We start from the raw sequence: 14756 nt of genomic DNA, 5'->3' as shown, positions 1-14756 counted from the left end.
AGTCCAGGATGTGTCTTTGTGTACAGTTCAGAACAGAAAAAAATGTTGATGCCTGATGGATAATAAATATCAGCAGTGCAGTTTAATCAGCATATTTCAGTGATAACTATTGCTACTTAGGGAAATTATAACCTTTGCACCAAAGAATTGATGCAGATATAAAATCAAGTTAAAAGTGATGGGTAATACTTAAAAAAAAAAAAAGAAAACCAACAAAAAAAAAAATTTCTGCAAAGTTTTAATAGGTTTTTTTTCACCATAGTGAACTTTCTTAGCTAAACTGGAAAGGTATAAATAAAGCTGATCATTTCATCTGGAGAGGCCTTTTTTTCCTTTTTTAATTTGCCATTTGAGCCTTTTCATGTTTCTTGGATAAGATTCTTTCTTCACTCCTAGGTTTCACCAGCAGCAAGCATTTTCTGTTCTTTGATATTTAGTAATAACACTGCTTTGGGGGCAGAACCTTCCTTTAATCTTCTGCATGTTTCCTGCTCCTCTTTAGGATCTGTGAGTGCACAGAGGCAGAGGCTGAAATTATTCTTCAGCTAAAGAGCGAGCTGAGGGAGAAAGAACTAAAATTAACGGACATTCGTCTTGAAGCCCTCAGCTCTGCACACCATCTGGATCAGATTCGAGAAGCCATGAACCGCATGCAGGTCAGTGCAGTAGCTTAAGTGATGACAGGGGTGTGCATCAAAGCTATGTCCAGTGTGTTTCCTTTCCCAGCATTTTGTTTCAGGTGCCAAAAAACTGACGAAACCAAGTAAATTGCTGGATTGACAGTACTTCTAATGCATAATAAGTGTTCACCTTATGTTATATATTCTTGGCATTTATATTAATAGCTAAAATATGTTTAGGTGATATGGATGGAGACATAATCCCTCCCCAAAGGATATTTGTTATCTCAACCCTACAACTAGGGAAAGCAACATGACAGACAAGCTGATCACAAAGTGATTTTTACAGAGCTTTTAAACCTTGGGCTGGGGGGGCTGGGGGGGAGGGGTGATATGTGCGTATTCTGTCATAATTTCTGATTCCTAACTCAGCTGTGGTTTGCCAAAGCAAAGAGTGTAAAATTGAACTGATTTATTGTATTTAGCATCACTAAAATTTCACCACATCATTTCATGACACTGCTCCAAATCCTTCCAGAACACATTTTTTGTCAGAAGACTTTCCCTCTCATGAGGCTACAAGGAAGCAGAAAGAATGACAGTGTTCTTCACTGCACAGAGCTTTTATGGGACTCAACTCAGTTGCCCAAACACAAGCATCTAGTATCACGTTGATACCCAAAAGTATCTACAACATCCACAGGATGACATAAGTCCATCAGTAGATCTAGGCCCTTCTGGAATGACGGGTTAGATATGTAGGACATCCCTGAAGGCACTATAAACCTGTATTTGGGAAACAGAACCAAGGCCATGGAGTAGGAATTCAGATCGAGACTAGGACAGCTACACTGGAAACCCACATTTATGCAGCTGAATCCAGCCTCAGTGCCTTGTCAGCTGAATTGCTCTGTCGTGTGTACTTAGGTCAGGTGCACCTGTATGCACTTCTGTACAGATATACACAGAGACTGATTTGAAAAGCACCAGATATTGTGTGTTTGCTATCTTTTCTGGACCTCTTTGTTTATACAATGCCTATAGTCTCAGCCACACCTTTAAACATTTATGGTATCTGCCATCCTCCCAGGTGCTCACACCACTAAGTGCCAAAATTGCTATGGGATATATGTCTGAACTTCAATTAAGGGGAAGAATAATCAATAACTGATCTGTAAATATGGATTTCACTTGTCCAGACATAAGTAAAGCATTTGATCTGGAGCCACTAAAAAACTTTAAGGAGCTGTAAGAGATAGAATAGTTACTTGCAGTGGTGGAGAATGGCACAGGAAGGCTTGTCAGCTGATTACTGTCTTACACTGTGATATGAGTGCCTAAACCAGGTGAACTCCCCAGAGAGAGGAGTCTGCTGTAGTCACAGGCCTCCAAATTTTGAATTTCACTAAAGCTGGGCAGAGGCTGTTGATGGTAATCACCACTTCTTCTAAAGTTTTCCCAAAAGGACAGGCAGCCACCTTGGAGTTGCCAAACTGTATGATGCTTTGAGGAATTGATGAGGATTGGTGAGAGGAAAAAGTAGGATTGGTGGGAATGATAAATGAATACTGTATTCAAAGCACCTTAAAAATCTAAAGCTCAGCTGCATGGAAATCTGATAAGAGTTGTGTAATTAATCAGCGTAAATTGCTGAGTAGATGGAGATTGCATGACTCATATCATTATAGCTTCTGATTTGATCCGCGCGCTAAACTGGTGCATTCATCTACTACCTTCTCTCACTATTTTCTTGGTTTGACCCTTCCATTTCACTATCTCCTCAATATTGCCTATATGATGTAATCTTTCAGAGCTGTTGCAGGGGTTTTAATGATGCTATCCCTTATGTTTTTACTTGTATAATGTAGCTGTACAGCCTTCATAAAAGAATAGGACTTTTAGCATTGTTAGTGCATATGGAATTAAATATAATGTGCAAAACTGTCTGCAAGAATAAGCAGTTACTTTGTATTGTGCTTCGTGGAGTGACTGAAAGCTATGTTTAGTTGGTACCAGGCTGTTCTCAGGCTAAGTTTTCATTTTATTATTGTACATTCAATAATCACTTGGCACCACAGAGGATTTAGCTAAAAAAATTTCCTAGTTGTTCTGATTCATCTGTCACTGTATGTTTTCATCAAAGAGGGTTTGCTGGCAGCTACGTGAACAATCCCATATTTGAATGATCAAAAAGTCTTACCTGATAGGAAGAAGGGTTATGAAACTGTTAAAAGTATCAATTCCTGATTGTCCATTTATAATTTCATTTCTTCTCTGTGAACTTACTGCTTTTCACTGGCAGTAATAATTTTCTGCTACTTTAGAAACATTGACATATCCAAAATTTTGACAATAATTTTCTTACTTGACTGATACCTAAGATATTTGACAATAGAAAGTAGCTTAGAAAACTGGGGATAGCTGGGAAAATTCTCACCACACTTATACTATGGTCAACTGTACAATAAAAACAGAAGCTTGAAGCCTATTTATGTTGTTTAGGAAATGTCTTGAGGCAAAAGCTAAAACACGTTTACAGTGGTTTTTTCCCTTCATTTTAGAAGTAAAGCTAATCCAGTTTTCTCTGACTGCCTTATACTGCATATATATCGTAACATACTGCTGTGAAAGTGGCCAACCAGTTATGTCCTGCAGGCAACCATCAAGCAGCAGAATAGCCACCCCCGGCGGTTTTCTGAAAGAATAACCTCCTGTGCTTTTATGTTGATTTCTTTTGTATACAGAATGAAATTGAGATATTGAAAGCTGAAAATGATCGTTTAAAGGCAGAGACTGGCAATGCAGGAAAGCCTACCCGGCCATCGTCAGAGTCCTCAAGCAGCACATCATCTTCTTCATCACGGCAGTCACTAGGACTTTCTCTGAACAATTTAAACATTACAGAATCTGTTACATCAGGTAAACATATTTTGGGCACATGCACACCTCAGCAGTTGGTGAGAATTTATTATTTTCGCCTTTTTAATTGGCCATATATGAGGCATGCCTCAAGATTAAAACATGCCGTATCACTCAGGTAAACATCAGATATACATTCATTAATGGAGATGAGGAAGAACACTGGCAGCCATTTCTGAAAATGTAGCTTTTAGAAAGCTCAGAATAATAGTAACAGACTGTTCATTATGTTTGCTTGATTCCTAGCTATGATACTCTACCTACCTAGTTACAATATTGTTTGGTCATCTAGTTTCAATTTATTTGACAAGGACAATATCTGTTGTAGTATACTTGACAGCTATATACTCTTGTATTCTCTTGACCCTATGGGATAAATAGGAGCGTAGTCCATGAAATTTTCTTTTCTTTTTCATCTTTTTTTTTTGTTTATCAGTCTTTTACCATTCAGTTACCTACTTTAACTTCATTTTGTATTTGCAGCTGGAGCAGAGAGTGATCTCAGTTAGCTTTATATCTTACATTTTTTTACTGTGATATAGCTAGTTAGCCTGTGTTGGACCACATAGGAGTCAAACCCCGCCTGCCTTTTTAAGCACTCTTATTGTCTTCAATGAATGAAAGAAAGCAAGCAGAACTTTGATCCACATCCTGAACACTAACATTTGATTATTCTCCATGTCATAGTGTTTATGATAATAAGCCTTCTACACTTGTTTTGTTAATGTAGCCAAGAAACAGAAGTGCAGTCTCTAACAGAAGCAGGAGCACAGCAGAAGCAAAGTAGCACTCATTAGCATAGATTCCACAGAAAGTATAATGAAGTCTCTGGAAGCAATAAAAATATGGCTAATGATTGTAGAAAAAGTCTAGGCAAGGGTACAGCTGGGAATGTGCCAAACTGCCTGACCATAATTTGGATTGGCAGTTAGCTGTATTATCTTGCCAGTCATTGATTACACGGATATTTGAATATTTCTTTTGGTTAATATCAGATTTTGTATGAAAATTGGTAATTTTTTCTTTTATATTCCAGCCTACTTTTTTGACAGGTTTAACTTTTAGCATGGGTTAGCTTGAGCTAAGCCCCAGTATAAAATAAAGTGTTGCAAAAACAGAGAGAAAAAGTTTAAAACAAAACAAAAAAGCAAACAAACAACAAAAAAAAAGAGTTTGTTGGGGTTTTTTAAATAGTAATTGTAGAAAATTGTAGAATGTCTTTTATGAGCAACAACTATTAGCACTTTGTCACTGGCGCTAACTCTGTCTAGATATAGGAATAAACATGTAAGAGGAGGAGTTTGAAGAATAGGAAGAGGAACTGTATAAGAATAAGATGAGGAAAAGAGACCAAGGGGAAAAACATGGAAAAGTAAAAGTTAAGAAAAAGAATGAAGATGAAAAAAATCGGGAGGAAATGCTTAGCAAATTAATAGAAGAAATAAGCGCTGTAACAGAAAGAAGAGAAGGCAGAGGAGAAAAGGGGGGAAAAGGAGTAGGAATAGGAGTAGGAGTAGGAGTAGGAGTAGGAGAAGGATCAGGAAGAACACTAAGACTGGGAGGTGTTTGAACTCGATGATCTTAAGGTTCTTATCCAACCTAAAATTTTCTATGATTCTATAAGCTTTATATCATTTTCTATGTGAATGGTTCTGAATGTTTTTCTAGCATGCAAAGTAACTACTTTTAGTTATAAGAAATTAAAGAAATAACGGTGCCTAATGAGGAGTGGAGGATTTCATTTGATTATGAATCCAGCCTTTTTGATCATTGTGAGTGCCATTTTGTTGCTGTGCCAGAGAACTTGGAAGGGTGACAGCTTCCTACCAAGTCTTGTGGGATTTCTGTGGCAGCTGGAGTGCTATTGAATAAAATTCCCTGAGGTATGGAGAGTTTAATCATGCTGGGGACTAAGCTGAGAGATGGCAAGGTCTTCAGTTCATCATATTCAAAAAATGCCATGGCACTTTCTGTGAGACTAGTATCCCCAAATGATCATGGTCACTTGGAAATGACCAAAGCGATCCACTGCCTCTTCCTAAGGGTATGACCATCTTCTCCAGATAGGTGTGAATGGCAAGCTAAGAAGGGGCTCAGTTGTCACAGACACCTGTATTTCGGTCAGTCGCTGGGGTAAAGAGCAGCAAACAAGGACCAATGCAACACTCCATCTGTCATGTCCAGTGAAAAGAGTGCCAGAGCTCAGACAAGAATTGAGCCAGAGCCCCCATAGTGCAGCTAAGGAGGAGGCCTGGCAGGAGATAATTAAAGCAATTAGCACCATCATGAAATTAGAACCCCTTGGCCATCTTCTCAGCCCCTTGTTTCAGTGAGAGGGAGAGCTCCTCATTCCTGAGGGCTTACAGAAGAATATATTTTAAAGGCTACATGAGGGTCATTTAGAGATTGAAAATTTTCACAAGGGATCAGTTATATTGTAAATTGCCCTCAGATGAACTATGACTTTACGTAAACTCTTAAGGTTTGTCAAATATGCCAAAACACTTGACAAGTGAAGTGAAGGATTCAGTGCTGGGGGCACAGAAAAACTGTCTGCCTGGAACAAAACAAGCATGGATTTGTTTAAGCTCACAACAAAAATGCTTTTTCATTTGATCAATTAAAAAAACCCCACCCAAATAAACAACAAACATCATCTGCCAAATCTGCTTTCTAGATCTGGGTGTAAATTATCAGGCATTTGGCATTAGAACTTATTTTTTTATACAGTCATTAAAGTCATATTCATAAGTCTACTTTGGTTTAACTTTGAGCAAGTAACTGAACCTTACTGGGACTTTAACGTGGGTGAAATCTGACCTTACGCAGACTTTGACATGAAGTTAATGTGATTCTTCAATCACCACAATAAGAAGCGGCAGGATTTAGGGTAGTGGATTACCATGCTGGCCTTTGAAGAAAATGCAAATCCATAATCTCTGCTAATTTGATAGCTAGTTTAAATGTCTAACAGCACAATCTCTGGAAGAACTTGTAGAGAAAGACAATAGTTTTACCCCTTGCAGTAAGCTTCAGTCTCAGCCTTTAGTGAAAAAATACATCCTACTGATTTCTCATTTTAGGAGTTAGTGAAGAGGCTCAGAGCAGATCAGAATCACTCTGCCTCCAAGGAAAATGAAACCTTTTTTTTAGCAGCATGGCTGAATACAGTCCTGTATTATGAATGACTGCAAAGTGTTTTTCTAATGGATGCTTTTTGTAAGCATGCATTATGGGGGAAAAAAAAACCCTCTGTCCATTACATGTTTGCAGAAGATAAGAAAATCAGCTGAAAGGAGAAACTAAATCCTATTTTGCTTATCAGCAAACATAAATTCAAGCATTTCTTGTTTTTCTCCTTGCAACATTCTAAAGGGCACAATGAGTGCCCAAAGATACAAACTTAATTTAGGTTTCAAACAGCATTATTTTATGGACATATGGTAATTTTGAACAAGTTCCAAGAAAGAAAGCAAAGGCAAGACTGTAGTGCAAGAAAGTATTTCTTTATTCCTGATTTCTTATTATTTTCTACATTATTATTTTCTATATGATTAAAGCTCCTAATATTGCTTAAAAAATTGACAAATTGGGGTTTTTTTGATCTCGAACAGAAAAGGCAAATTAGGAATAAGTACTGATTGAAATGATTGCAAGTTGTGATGTCAGCCTTTCTTTTTAACCGAAAAATCCTTTGAACAAATATTGAACTGATGATGCGGACATAACTGATATGATTTGTCAGGTTGACTACTTTACTTCCTTTCTTTTATTTGTAGATATTTTGCTGGAGGATGTCACTGATGGAGCACTCCACAAAGAAGGTCACAGCGTGAAAATTTTAGTCACTATAAATAAGGGCTATAGTCGAGCCAAGGTAAGTCTAGATGCAGAATTATATAGCTCAGGCAAACATTGCAGTATAGGAGCTTAACTTATTTCGGTATTTTCAGCCAGGAACTGAAGGCAAATATCCTAAAGATAGCAGCTCTCTGTCAAATACAGTTAGGCACTCTCCATAGACTAATGTCATATGGCCTACTTCTGCCTCTGTGGTGTCCCAGACACTACCAGTTCTCAGTTTAATTAGTAACAGGATGTTCTGAGACTTACTATCTCCATTTAAAAGTTGTTACAAATTAGACCTATGCCTTGGACCCATTAGGGTGCAACCATGAATATGCTGCTGAAGTAATAAATTTGGAATTGCATTGTCTGTATTACAAAAATTATAAATACAGGGCAACTTTTATTTATATTCAGCTCTTTATAAACATAGATGCAACCAAAGAGCAGAATAACATGCTGCATTTCCTTTCTTACAAAGATGTGTGCTAAAGTAATATCATCCATAGCCGTTTCTGGCACACGTATTGCTGACAAAGTTATAACATCACATTGCAAATAATATTATTTTTCTTCATTGGGAAGATTATGAAGCTAATTAGCACCATGTTTAGACCAGTTTCCAAAAAACCTTTCTTTGCAGGATCAAAAACCACATACATATCTGATAGGATCAATTGGAGTAAGTGGGAAAACAAAATGGGATGTTTTAGATGGTGTAATCAGACGTCTCTTTAAGGTAAGACACTGAAAAAATAGCTCAACTATTTTAATTTCACTTAAGAAAAATCTGTATTCTTTGGCTTATCTTACCTAATTTTTGTTTTATTTTTTGACATGTCACTAACACCACTATTAAACTTTATTCTTAATTTTGATGTTCATTTTTCATTATTTTTCTCTATTGAATGTGACAGCAAGAATCTCCTTGTCAAGTGACTTCACCTGTACTGAAATATTTTCCAAACTATTTTCATTCAATAACCATTTTTATTTTTTATGTCTTATGTTTTCATGTAACTTCAGGAATATATTTTCCGAGTGGATCCGACTACTAGCCTGGGTTTAAGCTCTGAATGCATTGCTAGCTATTGTATAGGGGATGTAATTAGAGCCCATAGCCTAGAAGTGCCTGAACTGCTGCCTTGTGGATATCTGGTTGGAGATAATAATGTCATCACTGTGAATCTGAAAGGTAAAACCCCAAGAATATTTTTGCTGATAATATAAAATTCTTCACTGTAGTCCCCCATCTCTTCATACGTTCTTTCTCACACCTAACCTTTCTGTATTTTGTCTCTAGTTCAAGGACACATTTATCACATAAACTCTCTGTATGACATTGTATAATACCTAACGCAGTGTGGCATTTTGAGGCCGATCTAAGAATATCTCTGTCCTTCTCTGCCTGACTGCCAAACCACAGCAAAGTACAAATTACTGACTAGAGGAAAAAAAAAAAAAAAACAAAACACAAAAAACCACCACACAACAAACCAAAACCAAAGCCAAACCCCCCCAAAAAAAAAGATTAAGATGAGAAATATTTATACCTCACCCACTTATGTAGGAAAAAGCTGTAGGGATTTGCTGTTGGAGGGAAAGGGGTGCCTTGAGAAGAACTACACATATATATATGTGACAGCTGGTAACCCTGTGGCTGTCACTTTGACCTTTTTTTGTCATGATTGCCTGTAGTGTCTGAAACATACATCTTTGCCTCGCTGAGCCTTCTCTTCACATTTACTTTGATTTCATCTCTCCTACCCATCTTGTGCCACTCAATGTGTAATTTTTTTGGCACTATGGAAGGATATAAGCATTTCCACAGAAATGAAGCCCTTCATAGGAATTTGATTTAGGCAGTCAATACCTTACTTTGAGCATAACACCATCAGGTGCTGCCCAAACCCATACCTACCTTAGCAAGGATGAAGACAGGCCATTTTTCTTTTCTTTTGTTCCCAGGAGTGGAAGAAAACAGTTTGGACAGTTTTGTGTTTGACACGTTAATTCCTAAGCCAATTACCCAGAGGTACTTTAATTTACTGATGGAGCATCGCAGAATTATTCTGTCGGGACCCAGTGGCACAGGAAAGACCTATTTAGCTAACAGGCTGGCTGAATATATTATAACTAAATCTGGCAGAAAAAAAACTGAAGATGCAATTGCAACTTTTAATGTAGATCACAAGTCAAGCAAGGTAAGTTACAGTTGATAAGATAACCTATTGCCCAATTTGTAGTGATGATGCAAAGCAGATCCTATTAATTGGCATACTGTTTGTTGCTCAGCTCTCATTTCCTCCTATACAATTCAGTCTCAAATCCCAGTGAGGAACAGGGACAAGGTCTTTCTGTTCTAAACAAATCTGTGAGGGAATTTTCTCTTGCTTGAGGAAACCCATGTTAGGGATAGCTGCAGTCAAGTTTCTATGTAAATTAAATTTGTAGATTGCAATTCCTTTGTCAAAAAGCTAGATATGAAGTAATACTAGTCTAACTTGCTTTTTATAGTGATAATATCAGTTTATTGTTAGCAAATAATTCAGAATGGGTATCACTATCTTGGGTTCAGCTTCTTAATCAGCACTGGACAAATAGAACTGCTGCCACTGTTTCTGGAGTGCGTTGGTCAGGAAGTTGACCATAATAAAATTGCCTCATGCATCATATCACATTCCCAGTGATTTACATAGTTCAGATAATCAAGCTTCTAGCATGGCTACTAAGCTAGCCACAGATAATGCGCTTCATTTCCTGTCCTAAATTGGGTATACTCCTAACTTGGTACCCAGGGAAAAGAGAATGAAAGGTTTTGCCCAAAGCTTTTTGATTTGCACAGAACATAATGAATAATAGCATAATATAAGAAGGAAGAACATACAGATCCCAAAGGGGCAAGAGTACCATTCCAGTAAAAACACTGCTTTTCACTGTCTTTATACAGTGGATTTGTGATGACATTTACTTTGTCAGGGAATGTGTTTATCTTTTATTTTTAAACCACATACATTTATCATGAAAATTGTTCCACAAAAGAGCAAGCTTTTGGATTTCTGGTCAATTGCTTGTTTGTGGTTTTGTTTGGGGTTTTGATTTTTTTTTTTCTTTTCCTTTGTTTCTATTAAGTTTTATGTAGAACTTTTGCGTTTGTAGTAAAAAAGAAAAACCAACATTGTCAAATACCACGTGTTTGAATAATACAGATAGTGCTATTCCATGGAAGGAACCCATGTTGTTACCCTAGAGACATAAAAATCAAAATCATAAAAAGCAAAAAAAAATCTTTCTTGAAATAAAAGATTGCATGTTCTCATTAAAGAGAAATGATTCTGCTATACCTGATCCAGAAAGTAAAATGGCAATAGAAGCTTTGTTCGTAATACTAAGCATTCCTAGCACTGACAAAATTAGATACCCTAGAGATACAGCTGTAAAACTTGACTAATCCAGACCCTCAAGGGCAACAGTGTTGAGAAAAACATCAAATGTTTTGATTATAGAAAGCTCTCTTTTACTCCAGCACTAAACTGCAGCTAGACAGATAGCTGAGAGAAAAAAGAAGAATTTACCCAGTAAATTTTATTATGAGGTGTGATATAGTATCCCCAAAAGGTAAAACAGATTTTCAGTGAGAGTGGTGAAAGGCGATATCAGAAGGAGCAGTTAAGTATGTCTGAATGGTGTGATAATTTTGGGGGGAATTGGTATATAAATGTATGAATGGAGGGCCAACAACGTATCTCAGCCCATTGAAAATGGCACATTTTATTGCAAGCTATTTTCCTCTTGATCGGATATTTTATCAGTAGGTTTCTAAGGAATGCCAGGTAGTCATGTGTATGCTTCAGCCACTTGCCTTATGTTTAGTGCCTTTGTTTTTCCCAACATGTGGCTTCAGTGTTGCTCTAAGAATCAAGCCTTCCTGCATGTGCTGATCCAGCTGAATTATCCATAGTTCATCCTCTTTAGCTTTCTGAAAATCTTTTCCACTGAAATTACATCTATGGTCTAATTGGATTTATATTTTCTGTTTTGGTTTGTTTTGTTTTTTGTTTTGTTAATTCTGCTGAAGGATCTGCGACAATATCTAGCAAACCTAGCTGAGCAATGCAGTGCTGACAACAATGGTGCTGACCTCCCTGTGGTCATAATACTTGATAACCTCCACCACATCAGTTCACTTGGTGACATCTTCAATGGTTTCCTCAACTGTAAATATAATAAATGGTAGGTCCTGTCCCCTTTCACACACATTTGCAATTAAAACAGTAAAAGTTATTTGTTATTTTTGCAAATTAAAATGTTGCAGTGGAAACTTAGATTTCTATAGGCTGTCAGCAAAGCCCTTATATGTTTCAATGATTTTAATCCTCTTCAGCCAGATATTCAAGTGTCTGCTTCCTTTATTTATAAGACTCCCATGCATCTCAGTGAGATAAAAACATGCTGTAGAATTTATGAATGTACTTAAACACTTGACTGAATTAGGGTCTTATCCCTTTCACTCTGTCGGATCACACTAGCTCATTACTACCATAAGGACAGCTTATGGGAGAGTAAGAAGAAATGCCCTTTATATTAGTGGAATCTGGGATACGTGGAAACCCACGAACTGTGCCATGCAGAAGCATCTGTATATCAGGCAGACTTGCACTTCCTACAGTTTGCCTGCAGCAGTGCAGAAGTGTGAAGTTTGCTGACTGTTACTGCCAAGAAAGAATAATGTTGTCTGTAACTTTTACTGGCCTATAACATTGGCTGTTTCTTCTGTTAAAGTGCCATCATAGGGACTTCCCTTCCTAAAACCACTGCGTGCTGTGTCAACCCATGAGATTCTCTGGCTTCTGAAATTAAAACTCTAAGTCTACTGCAAAATTATGAGGTATATGAGGACAGGGTTGCCTCATTTATTTTTTTAATACAGATGAGTACTAGTAAACTACAAATGTGCAGAGAGGAAAATCATACAGAATAAACACTAAAAAAGGGCACCTCAGAAATGTTTTAAATCTAAGACTATAATGCATTGATTGGCCTAGTGCAGATAATAATATTTTCTGAATATCAGGATGGATTCTCCATCAAAAAAAACCCACTACTGCTTTTCTCTTTTCAGTCCCTATATTATTGGAACCATGAACCAGGGAGTCTCTTCTTCACCAAATCTAGAGCTGCATCACAATTTCAGGTACATTCACTCTGTATTTGCTGTGGCTATGTTTACACAGTTCCTTGCTTCTCAGCCGAGTTCTTCAGCAAACATTGATCTTGCATCTCATCACAGCAAAGTATTTCAGCTTCTGTGTCTTTCCTGTATTGATGGGTCTGTGAATGGTGTTGGAGAATGATGAAGGAAATAGATACTTTCTGGCATCTCTAGCAAGTTGTTGAAGACAATTACATTCTTGCATTCCATTTGTCTTCAGCAGTGTATTGAATTCCTGCTGAAACCTGTAATGATTGTGGTGTAGGAGTGGACTATAATCTAGTTTATTGGAGCAGTTTTATACTTCCTGACTAATGAGACTCAGAAGCTTTTGACATTACTGTCATCTATATGTCATAAGAAGAATTTTTGCATTTGCTATACATTGTGGCTTGACATTTATCCTTTCTACCCAGGTGGGTGTTATGTGCTAATCACACAGAGCCTATTAAAGGTTTCTTGGGCAGATATCTGAGAAGAAAACTGATTGAGACTGAAATAGAACGGAGCATGCGCAATAATGAGCTCATCAAAATCATTGACTGGATCCCCAAAACATGGCATCATCTCAACAGCTTTTTAGAAACACACAGCTCTTCAGATGTAACCATTGGTGAGTCTGTTGGTGCAGTGCTTTGAAATAAGGATTCAGGCTGGACGTTTTACAGATTTGTGAAGGATATATTATGTTTTTAAAAGTTGTCATCTCTCAGTGTGAAGTACAACATCAATGTGGATTATTTGCCTGGCTGCTAGCAAGATTGAAATGAAAATGGGAAGTTTAATGAGAGAGTATGTATTTCCTGGTGCCTGGTACTTCTGCCTTGGTTACTAATGACTTTTAAGTAAAGTATCATAAATTTTAAAAGATAAATTTACAAAACTTACCTCAATAGCAACTTCCCTAAGCTTTTTTTTAACCCTGCTTTCACACTGCAATATAATTACAGCAATAAAAACACTTGGACTTGAGGTCTTTTAGTGGAACAGCTATGTTAGCAAAGAAATCACCTTTTTATATAGCTTTGCTTGTAAAACTTGTGTTAATCAGGCCCTAGAACTGGATAAAGAGACACTAGTTCATTTTTAATGAAAATAAATACTACTATATTGATTCTGTGAAAAATAAATACTACTATTTTAATTCTGTGAAGTTTATTTTTAGTGTGTTCCCTAGTTCTACTTTTTTTAATGCACAGCTTGATTTTTCAGGTCCCCGCCTCTTCCTCCCTTGCCCTATGGATGTTGATGGCTCCAGAGTGTGGTTCACAGACCTCTGGAACTATTCCCTGGTGCCGTATCTTCTGGAAGCTGTGAGAGAAGGACTTCAGGTATTTAATTTGTTTCCCAGCAATCTTTTTTTTGAGTTCATTTCATAGGTTTTCTCTAAGCTACTTTTAACCAATGCATCTAAGTATGAATGCTGTTCCATTTGCAAGAAGAAAATTTATTGAGGGATTATAGAAATCAGCCTTGAACTTCTTTTGACCTGCTCTTGCTCTGATGTATAATTTGGCTTTGTCTACTCCAACGCTGGCATGTCTTGTATTTTGCAAAAGCGGTTTCTCCTCTGTGACTGGAGGAAGGTTGTTCCTTTACCACTGTTTAAAGAGTTCCCAGCAATGCTAAATACAGCTGAGACTGACTCCCTGAGTCAAGGCAGTCTCAGCCTACTTCTTCATGGAAGAGTGAATAGCCTGTACACTGCTGCAAGAAAATAGCTTTGGTCTGTATAACCCTCTACCACCTATGTACACATGTAGGCACACAGGCTTGTGGAGAAAAGCTTGTGAACAGGGATATTTTCACCATTCAGGTAAAGAAAAGAAAGTTTGTCTAACCAGATTGAGGTCATTTACTCTTTGGCTCTGCTGAACATGAAGGTCTGTCCTTGCCCTTACATCTTGCAACCCTGCTTGTATTTCCATAGTTTTCTTTTTCCTTTTTTTCTTTCTTTGCATGGGTTAAGGTTCCCTTTTGACTGTAATTCTCATTTTGGATAACAGTGCCATCAGATGACTCTGCTTCACAGTTTGGTCTATCCTGTCCTTTCCAGAGCTAGGTATTAGCAGCAGTTCCATTGATTGTTAATGAACCATTAAAATTTCTTCTACTTTAATAGAAAGAGGGCTACAGATAGATTTGCTTGTGGATAGCAC

At 37.3% G+C, this 14756-nt stretch overlaps 1 protein-coding gene across 2 annotated transcripts in view; it reads left to right on the top strand.

The window, feature by feature from the left end:
* Positions 1–14756, top strand: part of NAV3 (neuron navigator 3) — a gene marked incomplete at its 5' end in the record, with an annotated part of 269996 nt that overhangs the window by 250585 nt on the left and 4655 nt on the right. For both annotated transcript variants that reach the window (XM_080621573.1, XM_080621572.1), the window contains 10 exons: positions 503–656; positions 3365–3539; positions 7319–7416; positions 8029–8124; positions 8412–8580; positions 9354–9589; positions 11464–11618; positions 12508–12579; positions 13014–13210; positions 13810–13928. In XM_080621573.1, coding sequence (XP_080477699.1) covers positions 503–656; positions 3365–3539; positions 7319–7416; positions 8029–8124; positions 8412–8580; positions 9354–9589; positions 11464–11618; positions 12508–12579; positions 13014–13210; positions 13810–13928 — 1471 coding nt within the window. The remainder of the gene's footprint in view (positions 1–502; positions 657–3364; positions 3540–7318; positions 7417–8028; positions 8125–8411; positions 8581–9353; positions 9590–11463; positions 11619–12507; positions 12580–13013; positions 13211–13809; positions 13929–14756) is intronic.

Source organism: Psittacula echo (genome assembly GCF_963264785.1).
Source record: "Psittacula echo genome assembly, chromosome: 1".
Taxonomy (NCBI): domain Eukaryota; kingdom Metazoa; phylum Chordata; class Aves; order Psittaciformes; family Psittacidae; genus Psittacula; species Psittacula echo.
Note: the sequence above shows the minus strand (reverse complement) of the source record. Positions and strands in the feature narration are given on the sequence as shown.